This window comes from Rhinatrema bivittatum, chromosome 2, assembly GCF_901001135.1.
Source record: "Rhinatrema bivittatum chromosome 2, aRhiBiv1.1, whole genome shotgun sequence".
Taxonomy (NCBI): domain Eukaryota; kingdom Metazoa; phylum Chordata; class Amphibia; order Gymnophiona; family Rhinatrematidae; genus Rhinatrema; species Rhinatrema bivittatum.
The window spans coordinates 821,058,032-821,076,480 of NC_042616.1; the positions used below are offsets into that span (position 1 = coordinate 821,058,032).

General features: G+C 44.1%; 1 protein-coding gene across 4 annotated transcripts in view; it reads right to left on the bottom strand.

Moving 5' to 3' along the window:
- Window positions 1–5,780: 5,780 nt before the first annotated feature.
- The window catches only part of GRINA (glutamate ionotropic receptor NMDA type subunit associated protein 1), a 169,874-nt gene continuing 157,205 nt past the window's right edge, over window positions 5,781–18,449 (bottom strand). For all 4 annotated transcript variants that reach the window (XM_029592317.1, XM_029592314.1, XM_029592315.1 and 1 more), the window contains one exon: window positions 5,781–6,183. In XM_029592317.1, coding sequence (XP_029448177.1) covers window positions 6,034–6,183 — 150 coding nt within the window. In that variant the 3' untranslated portion in view covers window positions 5,781–6,033. The remainder of the gene's footprint in view (window positions 6,184–18,449) is intronic.

Here is an 18,449-nt window from a genome sequence, read left to right on the forward strand (position 1 = left end):
TCCTGGAGGTGCATAGATGAGGCCTAGTTGGAGATGTCTGATTTGAAAAGGGCTAGTTCGAGGTTGTTAGTTATGGTAGATAGTTGCAAAGAGAGGCCAAGACCCTTTTTTGCTGCAAGCAGTAGACCTCCTCCCTCTTTTTTTAGGTCTTGGGATTGAGTGGATGTCGTATAGTTGATTAAGGAGCTGGTTCAACAGTACTGTATCCGTTGGTTTCAACCACGTCTCTGTAGCTGCACAAATGTCAGGTTTAGAGTCTAATAGATGGTCATTGAGTAGGTGAGTTTTTTTGGAGATGGATTGAGCATTGAATAAGGTTAGCGTGAAGAGAGAATCCGAGGATTTGAGTGACTGGAGAAATCATGATTGGTATTAGCCTTTGTTTGTCTGAGGCCAATAGACCTAGGCCTGTTCATCCTGCGATTGTAGGATATGGGTATAGTAAATGTGCGCATAATGAGAAGGGACGATAAGTGACGAGTGAGAGGTCAATTGCTAGAGGTGCTGGAAAAAATGCGGGGTAAGGTGGACTCACATCCTTTGTCCTGATGTAACATCACAAGAGACTTTGATAGAAGTGGAAGTGGAGGGAATGCATATAGGAGGACCGGTTTGCCCATGAGAGGGAGAACATCTCTTGGCTGAGAGTGTTGGCTGCGAGTGAGAGAGCAAAAGTTCTCTACTTTGCAGTTTTGAAGTGACGCAAAGAGGTCTATGCGAGGATAACTCCAACGTTGGAATATTGAGTTCGCTACTGTGGGGTTGAGGGACCACTCGTGTGGATGGAAAGCACGACTCAGCTTGTCCACCAACACATTGTCCACTCCCGGCAAGTAGGTGGCATTGAGGTACATCGAATGGGAGAGGGACTCTGCCCATATCTGTGCAGCTTCCTGACACAGTAGGTAGGAGCCAGACCCTCCCTACTTGTTGATGTACCTAATGACCACCTGGTTGTCTGTCTGAATCAGGATGACCTGATTGGAAAGGCGATCCTGAAAGACCCTGAGAGCATATCTGATTCCTCGCAGCTCCAGGAAATTAAATTTGGTGTTTGGCTTCCTCTGCAGACCAAGTACCTTGTGTCTGCAAATCGGCGACATGAGCTCCTCAGCCGAGGTTGGAAGCATTGGTGGTGAGAATTATTTGAGGGTCTGGAACCTGGAAGGGTAGGCCTTGGAGGAGATTGATCTGATTCTGCCACCAGGCTAGAGACTGACGAAGTAAGTCGGTGATGTGGACAGTGGTCGATAGAGGTTGAACGGACTGAGTCCATTTTGACCTCAGAATTCCACTGCATGACTCTCATGGCCAAGCGGGCCATTGGGGTAACCTGTACTGAGGACGCCATGTGTCCCAGCAGGATGAGAAAGTGGTGTGCAGTCATGCGGTGCTGAGATTGTAGCTGGTGTGCGAGAGAGATGAGAGAGAGAGAGAGCTCTCTGTCGAGGCAGAAATGCCTTTGCCTGCAAAATGTCCAAGTCTGCCCCTATGAATGATAAAGTTTGAGATGGGACTAAGCAGGATTTCCCGTAGTTGATGAGAAATCTTAGCAAAATCAGAGTGTGTAAAGTAAGACGTAGGGACGACAGAGCAGCTTGCTGAGTGGGAGCCCTGATCAACCAATTGTCTAGATAGGGGTAGATGTGAACACCTTGAGTCCTGAGGAAGGCTGCTGCTATTACTATGAGGCACTTGGTGAAGACTCGTGGTGCAGATGCCAGGCCGAATGGTAGCACTCTGTACTGATAGTGCTTGGGGCCTACCAGAAATCTCAGGAACCTGCGATGAGATGGAGTTATCGCAATGTGTGTGTACGCGTCTTGGAGATCGAGAGAGCAGAGCCAGTCTCCTTTTTGCAGAAGAGGAAGGAGGGAACCCAAGGTACCATCTTGAACTTTTCTCGGTGGAGGGTACTTGTTGAGAGCACGTAGGTCCAGAACTGGACGAATGCTGCCTGAGTTTTTGGGGATTAGAAAGTACCAGGAATAGAATCCTAGGCCTTGTTGGGAGTAGGGCACTGGCTCTATTGCTCTGGACTAGAGGAGGAGGGAGACCTCCTGCTCCAGGAGTAGTGAGTAATCGGATGCTCTCCACGTTGGTAGAGGTGGGGAGTCCGGTGGTATGGAGAGAAACTTCAGGTGATAACCCTGAGAAATTATGGCAAGGACCCATTGGTCTGAGGTGATTATGCCATTTCAACAATAGGTGGCATACAATCAACCTCCCACTGGTATCTGAGGCAGTGGAAACTGGCTGCTGCTCTCTATGCAGGAGTCAAAAACCAGAAGCAGGGCCCTGCTAAGGAGCTGCTTGTGGCTTTTGTTTACGAGGTTGACGAGACTGGGCCTTTGGAAAGGTCTCGTGGAACGAGTTCTAGATGGTGGTGGATAGGACTTCTTTGGACGGAAGAATGACTTTTTAGTATCCTTCCTGAAAGGCTGTTTGAAGAAATACTCAGAGGGCATCAGAGAGAGCTGGTGAAGGGTCTCATGATGGTCCTTGAGTTCCGCCACCATCCGCTGAATCTGTTCGCCAAACAGATTGTCTCCTATGCAGGGCAGATCAGATATCTGTCTTGTACTTCAGGGCGCAAGTCCGAAGACTTGAGCCAGGTCCATCTTCTTGCCGAAATAGCAGTTGCAGATACCCTGGAAGCGGCGTCGAAGATATCATAAGAGGATCTTATTTCATGCTTCTCTGCCTCGAAACCCTTGTGTACCAGGGTTTGAAGCTGTTCCTGGAATTGCTGAGGCAGGGACTCTGCGAAGTCCTGTATCTGCTTGAATAAGATCCTGTTGTATTGGGTCATATACAGCTGGTAGGAGACGATCCGAGAGATAAGCATTGATCCCTGGAAGACACGCCGGCCAATGGCATCCAGGAATTTCTGTTCCTTACCCGGGGGAAAGGAAGAGTGGAGTTTGATCTTTTTGCCCTCTTTTGGGCAGATTCTACAACCACAGATTGGTGATCCAGCTGAGGTTTCTGGAATCCTGGGGCTGACTGGATCAATAAGTGGTATCAGCTTTTCTGTTGACTGGAGCAACAGAACCAGGGTTGTTCCCAGTTCTTTTTGAGGAGATCCAAAAGAACCTGGTGAATAGGGATGGAGGTTATTTCCTTGGGGAGCATCCAGGAATTGTAACAGCTCCATCATTTGATGCCTATCATCTTGCTCAGTCTGTAATTGGAAGGGAACCACTTCAGACATTTCCTTCACAAAATTTATGAAGGACAAGTCCTCTGGAGGAGAACACTTCCTACTTTCAGTAGGAGAAGGTAGCGATGGTAAATCATCGGTTGTCTTGAGATGAATCGTCAGTCCAGGTGTCATAGGGATCAGCACCTGCCCCTGTAGGAACCTGAGAAGGACAGGACGATGGTATTCCTGAAGGTCCTGGTCTAGGATCTGAAGGCATCGAGGGAAGTACTAGAAGCTCCAATGAAGGCATCGAGGGCACTGATGCAGGCATCGAGGGCACAGATGGATGGAACGGTGGCGCCAATGGGCACATCGGCATCGATGGTTGAGGCATCGGAAGGGCTCCTGATGGAGGAATGTGGAACGGTGTTTCCCCTCCGATGACAGGGTAAGCGGGGAAGGCACCGGAGCCATCGGTGACCCAGAATCCATCGGTGGGAAAAGTGGCTATGAGCGCTTCCATCTTTGACAGCAGCGGTGCCAATGCTGCTGGAATGGGATTGATGGTCTGTTCCGCGACCGGCACTGATTTCGGCGCTGGGGAACCTTGGAGTCTATGCATTGCCTTATCGATGGACTCCTGAACCATCCAGTCCAGTTCTTCATGGAGACCTGGAGCAAGCAGCCCTGGCTCCGGAAGGGAAGAAGGAGGCAGAGGCATAGCCGGAGGGACCACCATTAAAGGCAGAGTCGCGGCTCCTGATACCCGTCCGGGTGAGGGTTGCCTCAGTGACCCGGTCGCAGAAAGGGTCGGTGCCTTTTCTGGACGGGATTTCTTCAATGGCGGCTCGGACGATGGCGAGGTCGAAGATTTTCCTTCCTCAATGATCTGAGACTTGCGGTGTCGATGCCAATGTTTTTCTCTACGATCCCCCCAGTCCTGAGGGGGAGTAGAGGTAGTCGAAGGCCGAGAAGTAGTCGACGCCGGACGGTCACCGACTGGTGGCCGATATTGGCACGAAGTGGATGGTGCTGGTTCAGACGACGTTGATGCAATAGATGGCATCGGACTTTGAGAATGGAAGAGAAGTTTCATTTTCTCCATTCTGGCCTTGCGACCTTTTGATGTCATTAAGGCACATTTGATGCAAGTCAGGACATCATGCTCGCACCCGAGACACATTACACAGACTTTATGCGGGTCTGTTATGGACATGCTGCGAGTACAGTCCGGGCACCGACGGAACCTCGACGCCATGACCTTTGAAAAATTTAGTCGCGGTACGGTCGATGGCCAGTAGGCGAGGGCCAAACTCGACAGGAATAGACTGAAAACGGGTAAAAACTTACCGGAGTACCACGGAGTCAAAAAATTCGAGGGAGGGACCCCGTGCGGTATGAAAGTTTTTAGTAATTCCGTGAGGAAAATTCCTGTCAGGAATCTCTGTGGAGCTCCTTAACCCGCGTGGCTACTGCTGTGCGGAAAAAAGAAGACTGAAGGGGGACCCTGCTGGCTGCAGGTTTAATGCCATGCTGGGCATGGCCCAGTAGGTGCCAGTCAAAATTCTAGAAACTTTGACAAAAGTGTTCCGTGATTGGGCTCCATCTTATGATGTCACCCATATGTGAGGACTACCATCCTGCTTGTCCTGTGAGAAAAGGCAGACAAGGAGTATTGGTAAAAGGAAGGATGTAGTGAGGGGACAGGGGATGAGGATTAAAGGAAGAAAGTTGTATGTGTTGAAGGAAAGGTAGACAGATGGAAGGAAATAGGTGATGGAAGAGAGGCATGGGTAATTGTTGCAAAGGGTATTGAAGAGAAATGAGGGAAGAATATTACAAGACAGGAATAGAGCGCTTCTCAAGATGAGTTAGTTAGGAGTGCTGAAAGGATAAGTAGGCAACAAAAGAAGAGGGATTTTGAAAAGGAGGAACAGGTAACAGATATTGGAAGGATGGTGCATGTGAGAGGCGTTGGAATGATCGGCTGAGGCGCACTGAAAGGAAGGAGATGAAGATGGGGTGTTGTGTGGGAGGGGTAGGTAGTATGTCTGAGGGAAAAGCAGGTGAAAAGGAGGCTGCCAAAGCACAAGACAATAGGCTAGAAGGGGAACATCCAACTGGGTGAATGGCATTGGAGGGGAGGTATGGAGTGGCCAAGTGGCAGTGAAGGGTAGGAGATAAGAAGCTGAGAGGTACTGCAGGGAAGAAGAGGGTTAAGGGTATTAGATAGAGGGGTAGTAATGAGCTGCCAAGAGAGAGAGAGTGTTGATGGAAGGAAAGAACCAAGTGAGCAGAGTTGGCAGGGAGAGGATTAACAGGACAAGGAATGCTATGAAAGGAGGAGCTACTGTGGGGCTTTTTAGGGGACAAGTGGGTAAGCAGTGTTTGAAGGGAAAGAAAGAGGTTGAGGAGTGTTGGAGGGGAGAAGTGGATGAAGGTGGCATTGGATGGAGGACTGTTTAGAAGGGAGCAGCTGAGGGATGCTAGAGGGAAGGAGTGGGAGGCCATGTAGGACAGGAGTGAATGGGAGGGGCGTTTTGGAGAGGGGCAGGAGACTGCCACAGCACATAAGAGGTAATAAGGTACAGAAAGTGTGAACTCATCCCTCCCATGCTAAGTAATACATGGAGCATAGTTTCACTGACACAATCTCTTTATTGTATTTAATGGTTGGTTCTCTGAAGATTGGAAGGATTAGCTATACATCATTAAACAAGGGAATGGTCCAACACAGCAAACAGTGAAGAGAGGATACAAAGTGGAGCTCCTGCTCCCAGAGGGTCCATGCCAGGGCACAGGGCAAGAAGTTCACAAGGGAGAGATGGGATATTCTGCGGTGGTTTTCCCTGGAGGTGAAAGATGGTACAGGGAGACTTTCAGTTGTTCTACTCCTTGGCCCTGCCAATGATGGCCAGGATGTACAAAAAAGATGTTGATAATGTCTGTGTACAAGTTAAGGGCAGCAAGACGTATTCCTCTGGACTCAGGGATATCTGCTTGTTCCCCAGAATCATCTGTGTGTCAACAGCCAAAAACTAGAGAGAGATGGAGAGAAAGAGGGGATATCAGTGATAAACATTCCTAAAGCTAAGATAAACATTCCTAAAGCTAATGAGAACATAAGAACATAAGAAAATGCCATACTGGGTCAGACCAAGGGTCCATCAAGCCCAGCATCCTGTTTCCAACAGAGGCCAAACTAGGTCATAAGAACCTGGCAAGTACCCAAAAACAGTCTATTCCATGTAACCATTGCCTAATGGCAGTGGCTATTCTCTAAGTGAACTTAATAGCAGGTAATGGACTTCTCCTCCAAGACTTATCCAATCCTTTTTTAAACACAGCTACACTAACTGCACTAACCACATCCTCTGGCAACAAATTCCAGAGTTTAATTGTGCGTTGAGTAAAAAAGAACTTTCTCTGATTAGTTTAAATGTGCCCCATGCTAACTTCATGGAGTGCCCCCTAGTCTTTCTACTATCCGCAAGAGTAAATAACCTATTCACATCTACCCATTCTAAACCTCTCATGATTTTAAATATCTCTATCGTATCCCCCCTCAGTCGTCTCTTCTCCAAGCTGAAAAGTCCTAACCTCTTTAAGTCTTTCTTCATAGGGGAGCTGTTCATTCCCCTTATTTTGGTAGCCCTTCTCTGTACCTTCTCTATCGCAATTATATCTTTTTGAGATGTGGTGACCAGAATTGTACACAGTATTCAAGGTGCGGTCTCACCATGGAGCGATACAGAGGCATTATGACATTTTCCGTTTATTCACCATTCCCTTCCTAATAATTCCCAACATTCTGTTTGCTTTTTTGACTGGCCGCAGCACACTGAGCCGACGATTTCAATGTGTTATCCACTATGAACATCTAGATTCTCTTTCTTGGGTTGTAGCACCTAATATGGAACCCAACATTGTGTAATTATAGCATGGGTTATTTTTCCCTATATGCATCACCTTGCACTTATCCACATTAAATTTCATCTGCCATTTGGATGCCCAATTTTCCAGTCTCACAAGGTCTTCCTGCAATTTATCACAATCTGTTTGTGATTTAACTATTCTGAATAATTTTGTGTCATCTGCAAATTTGATTATCTCACTCGTCGTATTTCTTTCCAGTAAGGGTCCCAATACAGATCCCTGAGGTACGCCACTGCCCACTCCCTTCCATTCTATCCTGAGGGAAACAGAACAGCTACTAGAGCAGCAAAGCAAAGTTGTTTACCTGTAACTGGTGTTTTCCATGGACAGCAGGATAAATTAGTCACACACGTGGGTGATGCTGTACAACAGCATGAGAAGGAATGGACAAGGTGATCTTACTGCTCATGCATGTCACTAGGCCCCCTGTCAGAGTTTATGAGAAAAACCATTTTGAACTCTAAGGGGAGGTGGGAGTTTTGCAACTGATTATCCTGCTAACTAGGGAGAACATGAGATAAAAGGTAAGCAACTCCGCTTTGTTCCATGTACAAGCACAGTGGTGGATTATAATCCTCTGGCTGTCCCTAGAGTGGACAGGAGGAAAGACCGTGTGTGGAGAGAGGGTTCCCCCTCTCAAACTTTAACTGCGCAATAGGAGAATCCCCTTTCAAAACTGTGACTGGCTGGGGGTGGGTTCCCCCTCTGAATTCATGAATTGCTGCAGCCTGGAAGGGTCCCACCTCAACGTCATCATGAATGGCAGCATGCAAGGAACTATCACTCCCGGACTGCATGACCTACACTGGCTGCCTGTTCAGCAACAGGTTCAATAAAAATGTGCAGTTATAGTACAACAATCTTCTAAAGTTTGGCTCTTTTCATGGGATAATGCCCAGCTGAGAATTTACATCCTGACCAATGCTCTTCAGTCTGCTCACAAAGGCCCTCTGCAATGTCCCCTCTTACAAGATGGCTCGCTTAGATGAAACACGTAAGAAGCGTTCTGTCATTGCTCCAGAATTTTGGAATAGTTTACCTGTAGATTTAGAGCTTCTGACATGCCCAATCTTCTTTGAAGACATATTTAGATAGACTGGGCATATGGGTAAATCACAATACTGGTCTTGAGCTAGAGCTGGGTTTTATCTGCTTAGGCAAATTGTTTCTCTAGGATTTTTTTTGCCTGAATATTTTTGCCTTCTTGTGTTTATTGCACTGTCTATTAACGTATTACTCATTTTATTGTGTATGTTGACTTGTAAATCGCCCTAGGGGCCTGGTGTATCAGGCAATTCACAATGGAAAGATAAAGATGTGGCTACGCAGGAGCATCACTCCTGCTGATGAGGGAGGATTTCCGGTTTGCAGGGTGAAGTCTGCCCCCAGGCATTTGCCTACTCTTCTCTAATAGAAAGTCCCACCCTTCATCAAGCAGGATGAATTCATCCCATGGAGGTAGATTATTGTTTGTTTGTTTTATTTCTATTCCACTTTTCACTATGTGGGATGGCTTTAAGGTACTGAGGTAATTCCTTGCTCCCAGAGGGCTCACAATCTAACACCTGAATGCATCAAGCTGCAATCATTGCCACTCCATCGAAGAGACATCGTGGCTCTATAGCGCCGTTTTTTACCAAGCACCATGGAACAAAAGGATGTGGCTAGCGGCTCTTTAGGTCCCAGCTTCACTCAAGGTGGGCCCTGATTCCTCAATTTTAAAAAGTTTACAATTACACCACGTTGACAGCCCCCCCCCCCCCAAAAAAAGAGATTAAAATAAAAGTCACTCAGGTTTGAAGTTACCCCCTCATCCCAACAGTAAAATAACCCCACTGGGGTATAGTGCTCCCCCAGGCACCCCCCCTCCCCCCCCAAAGATATAATTAAAAATATTGTGGTTCAATGGGGGTAAACCCCACAAATCTATCAAAAAAGTCACTGGGGTTGAGGGAAGCCCCCAACCCCTTACAATGGCATCGGGGCCCCCCTCCAGCATCCAGCCTGGTCATGTGAGGGGGCAAAATCAGCTCATCCAATCGCGAGACTTCCACCTAATGTTAAAGGTTTGGGGCATGCAGGAGGGGGGGGGGGGTCAGGGGCTGGTGTCAAGAGGTGTGCAAGCATTCTTGAACCCCAATGATTTTTATTTATATATTTTGGGGGGGGGGGGAGCACTATACCCCAATGAGGTCAATTTTACTAATATTTATTATTTTTATTTAAGAACTTTTGTATACTGTATTCATGGGTACATTATATCGGTTTAACAGATAACTTATTACAGAGAACAAGGGTGGGGGAAGCAAGGGAACGATAGAGGAACCAAGGAACAAGGGGTGTGAGGGGGGTAAAATAGGATAATAGGTGTAACTAGTATGAACGAGGAGGCGGGGAGGAAGGTAACACGGGAGAAAGGTACTAAATACACAGGGGAAGAGAATTCAGACAAAATGTGGCAGAACTAATAAACGGCTAAATGGTATGAGAACACTGAAGAACGGGGCATAAAATATACTGAGATACAGGGGGAATAAAGTACAGGACTAAAAATGGATAATATAAAATAAAGTGAATCTAGTAAAAAAGGCAAAAAGAAACTGAAATACATGAGAGAATTTACAGGACTAACACTGGATGATAAAGATGAATACAGTAATTATATAAAAATATGATGAATATGTTTTTTGTTGTTTTTATTTACCCGATGTTTGGAGCAGCCTTCACAACGATTTACAGATGTAACAACTTATTACATATAGCAAAGCAAAAAATGAATACATTATAACAGGCAACTTGGGTGGGGGGGGAGGACAGTAGTTTTCATAATTGTAAAATGGTATTACAACTAATTCCATAAACAAAACATAACTGGGTATATTGTAGCAAGAAATCTAGGGAGATACGTTGAGGGGTGCTAGAGGTAGATACATATGATTGTAGTAAATCAAACTAGAGGGGGGATAATAGGTGTTGAGAGAATTTATAAGGGGTAGAGAAGGGGAAGACAGGAGAAGGTAGCAGAGTAAGGATTAGGTGTGGAAAGAGAGGATCCAATGGATTTAGGACCAATGGAGATTGTGGGAGTCTTAATTCTTACCGTTATTGCTTTAGATCAAGGCTAATCATGAGAGAAAGTCCATGTTAAATGATGGAGTGAATGGGGGGGTGGGGGCTCCGATTTGGTGAGGAAGTATCTATCCGATACCGTTTTTATATGTTTATTCGAAGAGCCAGGTTTTTAGGAGTTTTCTGATTAGTTTTAAGTTGCTTTGTTTTCGTAAGCTTTCTGGTAGGGTATTCCATAGGTATGGTCCTGCTAGGGAAATCGCTCTGTCCCATACTGATGTTAGTCTGGCGGCGGTGATTGTGGGTAATGATAGTAATGCTTTATTGGTTGATCTTGGGTTGCGCTGAGGGGTGTATATTTGGATTGCATTGTTCAACTAGTTGATTTCTTTCCCGTAAATTTGATTTATGTAATATTGTAAGTACTTTGAAATCTATCCTTTTTTCAATGGGTAGCCAGTGTAGGGCTTTTAGTGTGGGTGTGATGTGCTCTGAATTTTCTCTGGACAGTTAGGATCCTTGCAGCTGCATTTTGCAGAATTTGGAGTGGTCGTATGGTTTGATTTGGGGAGACCCAATAGTAAGTGAGTTACAGTAATCAAAACTTGTGAAGATCAGAGATTGTAGAATGGTTCTAAAGTCTTGTGGATTCAGTAGGGGTTTAAGTTTGTTTTAAAGTTAGAAGTTTGTTGAAACCTTCTTTTATTTTCATGGAGATGTGTTTGAGATAAAGTTCTGGATCAATCCAGTTCCCAAGATCTTTCACTTTATCACTTATTTAGATGCTTAATTTGTCATTGTTGTTGGTATTCATCGTATTGTTTATTATGGATTTTCGTTCGAGTAGGATGTATTCTGTTTTGCCCATGTTTAGGCAGAGTTTCGTATTGTTTAAGAGTATTTGATGGAGTTTAGGTATGTGGTTGCTAGTTTTGAGGGTATTTCTAGAGTGTCGGTGACGGGAATTAGAAGTTGTATGTCGTCAGCATACATGAAGTAGGTAATGCTGAGGCTTGAAAGCAATTGACATAGTGGTAGGAGATAGATGTTGAACAGTGTGGCTGACAAGGCCGATCCTTGGGGAACTCCAGTTTCTAGTGTGGTGATTCGGATTTGGTGTTATTGATGTTTACCTGAAAGGATCTATTGCTTAGGAAGGATGTGAACCAGTTCAGTGTTGTTTCTGAGAGTCCTATTTCAGAAAGTCTACTGATTAGGCTTTTGTGGTCCACTGTGTCGAAGGCTGCGGACAGGTCAAGTAGGATAAGGAGGAAATTTTGGCCTTTGTTGAAGCCCCTTATAATCTATCAAATAGGGCAAGGAGTAAGGTCTCTGTACTGAACTGTTTTCGGAAATCGTGCTGTGTTGGGGAAGAGGATGTCATTCTTTTCTAGATGCTGGTTAAGTTGTTTGAGAACAGCTTTTTCGGTTAATTTGGCAAGTAAGGATAAATTGGAAATTGATCAGTAGTTGTTGAGTTCAGAGGGATCTAGTTTCTTTTTTTTTTTTTTTTAGGATGGGTTTAATTATGGCTAGTTTTAGGATGTCAGGTAGAGTTCCTTCTTCCAGGGATTTGTTGATGATCTTTGATATAGTTGGGGAAATTGTTTGTGTAATATCTTTTAGGGTGTGCGTTGGTATTTTATCGATATCATGGTTGGCGGGCTTTAGGGTTTTAATTAAATTCTCTACTTCAGTGCAGGAGATATATTCAAAGGTAGACCATGTTGCAGTGTCTTTGACAAAGGCAGGGATGTTATTTTGTGGTATGTTTAAGTTCTCTGTTATTTTATTGATTTTATGTTTGAAGAAGTTGGCTAGGTCTTGGCTCAAGTTAATGCTTGTGAAGGCAGAGGATGGGTTAGTATCAGAGATTAGCTTGTTCACAATGTCAAATAGTGTTTTTGGATTGTGGGAAAAGTTTTGGATTTTTTTTTGCTGTAGTATTCTCGCTTAGTCTTGTTTAATATGTTTTTATAGTGTGCAAGGTAGATGCGGTAGTTGGCATTTTTTTGCGCCATTCTTTTTCTTTTTTTCTTAGGTTGAGTTTGGTATCTTTCAGTTGTTTATTGTACCTTAGGTTGGAGTTAATTCGGTTGATATTGAGGTGTTTGATCCTTTCTGGGTTGATGGTGTTAGCGATTTCTGATGTTATTTGTATCCAAGATTGAGTAGCGATGTTACTGTTTGAGAGGTCTATATTGAGAAGATGTTTTTCGAGTTCTTGTTGTAGTGCTTCAATTGGGAAAGGAGGTCTGTATTTGAAACTAGTGGAGTTGAATTCATTTAACTCATTTCTAGAGATGATTCCAGTTTGGCAGCTTAGGAGGAAGTGATCAGACCATGGGACTAGTGCGCAGGTTACTAAAGTGTTGCAAAAGTAGTTGTCGTTTGTGAAAACAAGGTCTAGTGTGTGGCCAGCTTTATGAGTTGGCTCATTTACTGCTAGCAAAAAGTTCAGAGTGGTTAGGACGTCTAAGAGTGTTTGGCATGAGCGTGATGGTTGTGTCGCATCAGTGTGGAGATTGAAGTCTCCGAGAATTATAGTGGGTTTCTTATGATCGATATTTGATATGAAGAATTCGATTAGTAGAGAGATATTGTTTTATAGTATTCCAGGGGGGCAATATACTAGACAGCTTTGTAGGTCAGCTGAGTCAAAGAGGGCTATTTCATATTGGGGTGGTAGTGTATGTGGGATTAGCTTCATAGCGAATTTCTTTATTATTATTAGCATTATTCCTCCTCCTCTCCATTGGGTTCTGGGTAATGAGAAGAGATCATAATGGTTATGTGGTATTTGGTTAGTTATTACATTGTCAGTTTTTTTAAACCAGGTTTCGGTGATAGCTATGAAATCTGGTTTTTGATCGTGTAGTAAGTCAGAGATCAGCATGAATTTCTTTGTTAGAGAATGGGCATTAATGAGCAGGAAGATGAGAAGAGTAAGTTTTTTTTTTTAATGTATCTTTGGTTGGAACGAGCACCAAGTGATTAATTCTGTTGGGACGGTGGAAGTTGATTGAGGAGTTTGTATTAAGGTGCATTGGGTGAGAAAGTGTGTGATTTTTGAGGTGTCTGGAACATTTATTCTTCCTGAGGGTGTCTTTTGAAGTGGGGTCTTATTGTTGTGTAGCCTTTTTGTTATCTGTGATTGTGGGGACAACTGTCTGATGGCTGCAGAGATCATGTTTAGTATGTGGAGTTGACAAGGTTGAATTGAAGAGAGGTGAGGACTCACTGTTTTATGTCTGACTGGGTTGGTGTTCCAGCTGAATTTCACATAGTCAAAGTCGTTCTGTTGTAGATTTTTTCGGCATATTGGCCTTTGATGAGGGCTGTACTTTGGGGCTGCTCTAAGGGGCAGGCCCCTTTGTCGCGCTCCTTTGGCGTGTGGCACACAGCACACGCAGCTCACAGGGGCTGAAGATAATGTTCCCCGTCGCTTCTCTGACGTCAGGGGAAGCGGAGCCGGTCACATCACAGGGCGGGTCTAGGAGGCTCTTTCTGCAGCTCCCGAGGTCATTGCAGAAGTGCAGGGTCCGGTCGGTGCGTTGGTGCTGGGCTCTGGTGAGTCTCTGGTGTGGAGGGTGCCAAGAATACAGTAAAATAATGGGGATGAGGATCGGAAATAAGGGAGGGCCCCAGGGAAAGGGGGGAGAGGAAGCAAGAAGAATAGAGGGAAGGAAGGGAGAGAAACCATTGGGGGGGGATAACCCTGAACCACAATGACTTATTTTAACCTTCGGGGGGACGTCACCGTGTGAGAACGGGAAACTTTATTTAACTGCTGTCATTTTTTGTTCCTTTGCATGGCCCTTTAAATGTAAGGTGGAAGCCTCAGGAACCACTTTCAAGTCCCAGGGCTCCCAAGTTACATTTAGCAAAATCCCAGGAAGTGTTATTCTTATCACAGCCGCAATAAAATATTAACATGAAATTGCCTATTAATGATCTTCTGTGTCTCATTTGCATTATTTATGCATGCAAATCGTACGCAAAGCTGGTCATAATAATAGGGGAGGGAACCTGGGGAGGGTCCTGCAAATTATCATGTATATCACGCAATATCGCCACACTAGTGCCCTATAATGCGCTATATGCTGTTTAACATGCATTAAGAGCACTACTACTATGGCTTGATGTATCTCCCACTAAGTTTGAATCTCAGACATCAGAGGGTAAAGGGACTTGCCTAAGGTCATAAGGAGGGCCAGTTGGATGAGAAACCTGGTTTCCTGGTTTGTAGTCCGCTTCTCCTCCATTCAAGATTATCTTGAAGTCCCTTATACAGACTCTCCTTAAGACAACTGAACAAATAGGTGTCTGGCAGGAAGGAGCACTGAGGGGAGAGGATAAGCTTGCTGGTGGCTGAAAGGAATCAGTAAGTTTTGTTTATTGGGGAAAAGTAAACTATTGGAGAACTATTGGAGAATATTATTTAATATGTTTGTGCTTTTAATAGTCAGTAAGACAGCTAATAAGCAGAATCAAACCCACCTACCCATTAAAATTAGGGCATCCCGACAGTGAGGTTCCAATAATTAGAAAAGTAGTCCAAGTGCCTGTAACTAAAAACTCACCTGAGCTAAAAAATTCTAACTTATCCCTATCAATTAAAAAGCAGAATAAAAATACAAACAAAAAACAAACTTTGAAATGTTTGTATGCTAATGCCAGAAGTCTAAGGAGTAAGATGGGAGAATTAGAATGTATAGCAGTAAATGACATAGACTTAATTGGCATCTCAGAGACATGGTGGAAAGAGGATAACCAATGGGACAGCGCTATACCAGGATACAAATATCAGCTCAAGCCGAATTGCATTAAGAGATGATGAAAACACCTAGGTTCCCTAATCAGAGAATCCTTCCCCGATTTAGAACTAAACCTGCTGGTTATAGGTAAACTACCTGGGAACACTGAGGTATACCCTGGAGAAGATCTCTCTGAATGAGGCAACACGCTGCCTAAAGGCCAAGCTTCTAAAGCTCAACTGGAAAATGACTGCCTCTGCCAGTCAAGGGAGCTTGACGGAAGTGAGATTGGACTCCTTCAGCCTGGATTTTGCCTAACAGTTAGCTCAGCTCAGGCTCGCTTGATCTTGGAGGAGACAGAAGAGCGAGTGGAGAAAGCTCCGAACAAACTCTTCCCTGGGTTCGAGAATACAGTAAATAATCAGCTCATGGAAGCAGATGCTTGCAAGAGCGCAGAAGAGAAAGGTCAGTTACAAGAACTGTTACATAAATATAAAATGTCTGCCATCGATGCTTATGACCGTGGACTGACTGACTTATATGTTACTCGAGTGCCAACAGAGCCAAAAAGAATGCCGGTTTTTTTAAAAGTCACTGCAAGAAATCTTAAACACCCTAGAAGATAGAGGAATTATCAGACAGTGTAACAGTACCTTTAATTTGTCTGAAGCCCAGGTGGCTGAGTGCAGACAGTAGAATTTCACAATTGGGGGAATACGGTGAGGCATCCACGTGAAGATTGAAATCTCCCATCAGGATGGCTGGTTTGTCTATGTTGAAATGTTTGGTTGTCAATTCAATCAATGGAGAGGGATCCAAATCAAGTATTCCTGGAGGTGCATAGATGAGGCCTAGTTGGAGATGTCTAATTTGAAAAGGGCTAGTTCGAGGTTGTTGGTTATGGTAGATAGTTGCAAAGAGAGGTCCCATATGGCCCATCTTGAAAAAGAATGGTACATGGACACTTGCTATAGACTACAGGAAACTGAACAAAATTGTGCCCCTGTACAGGTGGGCCCATGGCCCACCTGGATCAGAATTTAACCAGAATTCAGGGAGCCAAATATTTTATCACCTTGATTTAGTTTCAGGATTCTGGACTGTCCCTGCAGAACCTAAGAATCAGTATAAATTGGCTTTTTCTTTTGGAAAGAAACAATACACATGGAGCTGAACACCCTTTGGGTAACTAAGTTCACCAGCAGATTTCAACATTTTCCTACACAAGGCATTACCTGATGCAGATACTAAGGGCACCTTAGTGTACATGGATGACATCCTAATTAAGAATACCAACTTCCAGGAGCATATGCAAGAGATTGATCATGTTTTGACCCAGCTGCAGGCAGCAAGAGCCAAACTGTCCCTCACTAAATGGCAGTGGTGTAAGAAGTCACTTAACTAAACAAATACAGTGAACAAACTCACAATGCAAAAAAGGAATACTATGCCAAAAGAATTCATGATTTGCAATTTAACGCAAATGCGCTAGTTACATATGTAGCCCAATTGACAAAACCCAATACTACACCCTGCATGGATAAAGACGCTGAAAAGAGAAGTGAAGAACTTGCCAAATTCTTTCATGAGAAAATCGCAAAAATCATGACCCGATTTCCTAACAACAATCTTCCTGCCAAACCCTTCCCCAATATACGTCATGCCACTTTCAATTCCTTTGATCTCACCGGCTCCTTAGAAATTGAAAACACCATTAAAAAAATGAAGCCAGCCACACATCCTAGTGACACTATTCCTACAAAGCTCCTCATATCTATCCCTGAAATAATTGCTCCACACATTGCTATTATCATCAATTGCTCCCTTACCCATGGAGAAGTTCCTACACCAATGAAACAAGCCATCATTAAACCCATACTAAAGAAACCCAAAGCTGAGCCCTCTGACCTCTCTAATTACCGGCCCATTTCCAATCTACCTTTCCTAGCAAAAATTCTTGAAAAAATTGTAAACACACAACTCACAGATTACCTGGAAAAGCATAATTTTCTCGCTCCCACTCAATTTGGCTTTCGTAAGCATCTTAGCACCGAAACCCTTCTCATCTCACTCACCAACGCCATCCTCACTGGGCTTGACAAAGGGCACTCCTACCTCATAGCCATGCTTGATATATCGGCAGCATTTGACACCATAAACCACAATATCCTCATTTCCCGTCTCAGTGAAATAGGTATAGCTAACACCCCACTGCGCTGGTTTGAATCCTACCTTCAAGATAGACAATACAAAGTCTTCTTTGGGGACAAAGAATCACAACCATACAACATAAACCATGGAGTACCCCAGGGTTCTGCCCTATCTTCTACCCTATTTAATATATACATCCTCCCCCTCTGTCACCTCCTTACTGAACTTGGGCTCTTGTACTTCATCTATGCTGATGATGTACAAATTGTCATCCCAATCACTGACTCGCTGACCAATGCCCTCAAAAAATGGGAAACTGCCCTCTCAGATATAAGCACACTCCTCACCAGCATCAACTTAGCCATCAATCCTGACAAAACCGAACTCATGATAATCTCCCCCAACAAAGGCAACAACAAAGAATCCTCCACACTCTCACCTCTCCCTTTAGCCATCTCTACTGAACATGTCAAAAACCTAGGCGTCACTATAGACAGCCATCTTAATTTTAAAAAACACATCAATAATACTATAAAAGATGGATACTTCAAACTGCATACCCTTAAGAAACTTAAACCCCTCCTATACCAATGTGATTTCCGCACAGTGCTGCAATCCCTACTATTTGCTAAACTTGACTATTGTAACGCCCTCCTGTTAGGCCTTCCCAATTCCACCATCCTACCGCTGCAAATGTTACAAAATGCTGCAGCCCGTATCCTCACCAATACAAGAAGGTCAGATCATATCACTCCCATACTTAAAGAATTGCATTGGCTACCAGTTGCTCAAAGAATCACCTTCAAAGTCCTATCACTAATACATAAGACCCTATACACTGAGAACATGAACTGGCTCAATAATGCCATACAGTTCCGCAAACACCCCAGAACCCCAGACCGCAACACGCAGCTACACTCCAATTACCCCCTCACAAAATTACCAGACTCGACACAACCAGAAAACGTGCCTTTGCCTTAGCTGACCCCTCCTGCTGGAACAGTTTGCCACCTGACCTTCGTCAGGAACTATGCCCAAAAAAATTCAAGCAGAAACTTAAAACATGGCTATTCTTAAAAGCCTTCACATAAAGCACCCACCATCACCTCCAGCTTCTCCCCCCTTGCTTTTCCCTGAGACCAAACTTATGTAAATTTGTAATTATGCATTTTCCTTTCGAGTTACATAAAGTACTCCTCTCTAATATCGTTATAAAGTTGATGCCTAGTAATCTATTATACCTAATGTATTTAATGTATTTATCCTATGTATTAATTTTAATATATTCTTCTTATTTCCATCTCATTTTTCCTCTCCCTCCCCTTCCCTGTTTGCATTCCCTGCTCCAATTTTTCTTTGTTATAATCTCCTAATGTCCTTAAGTTGAATAT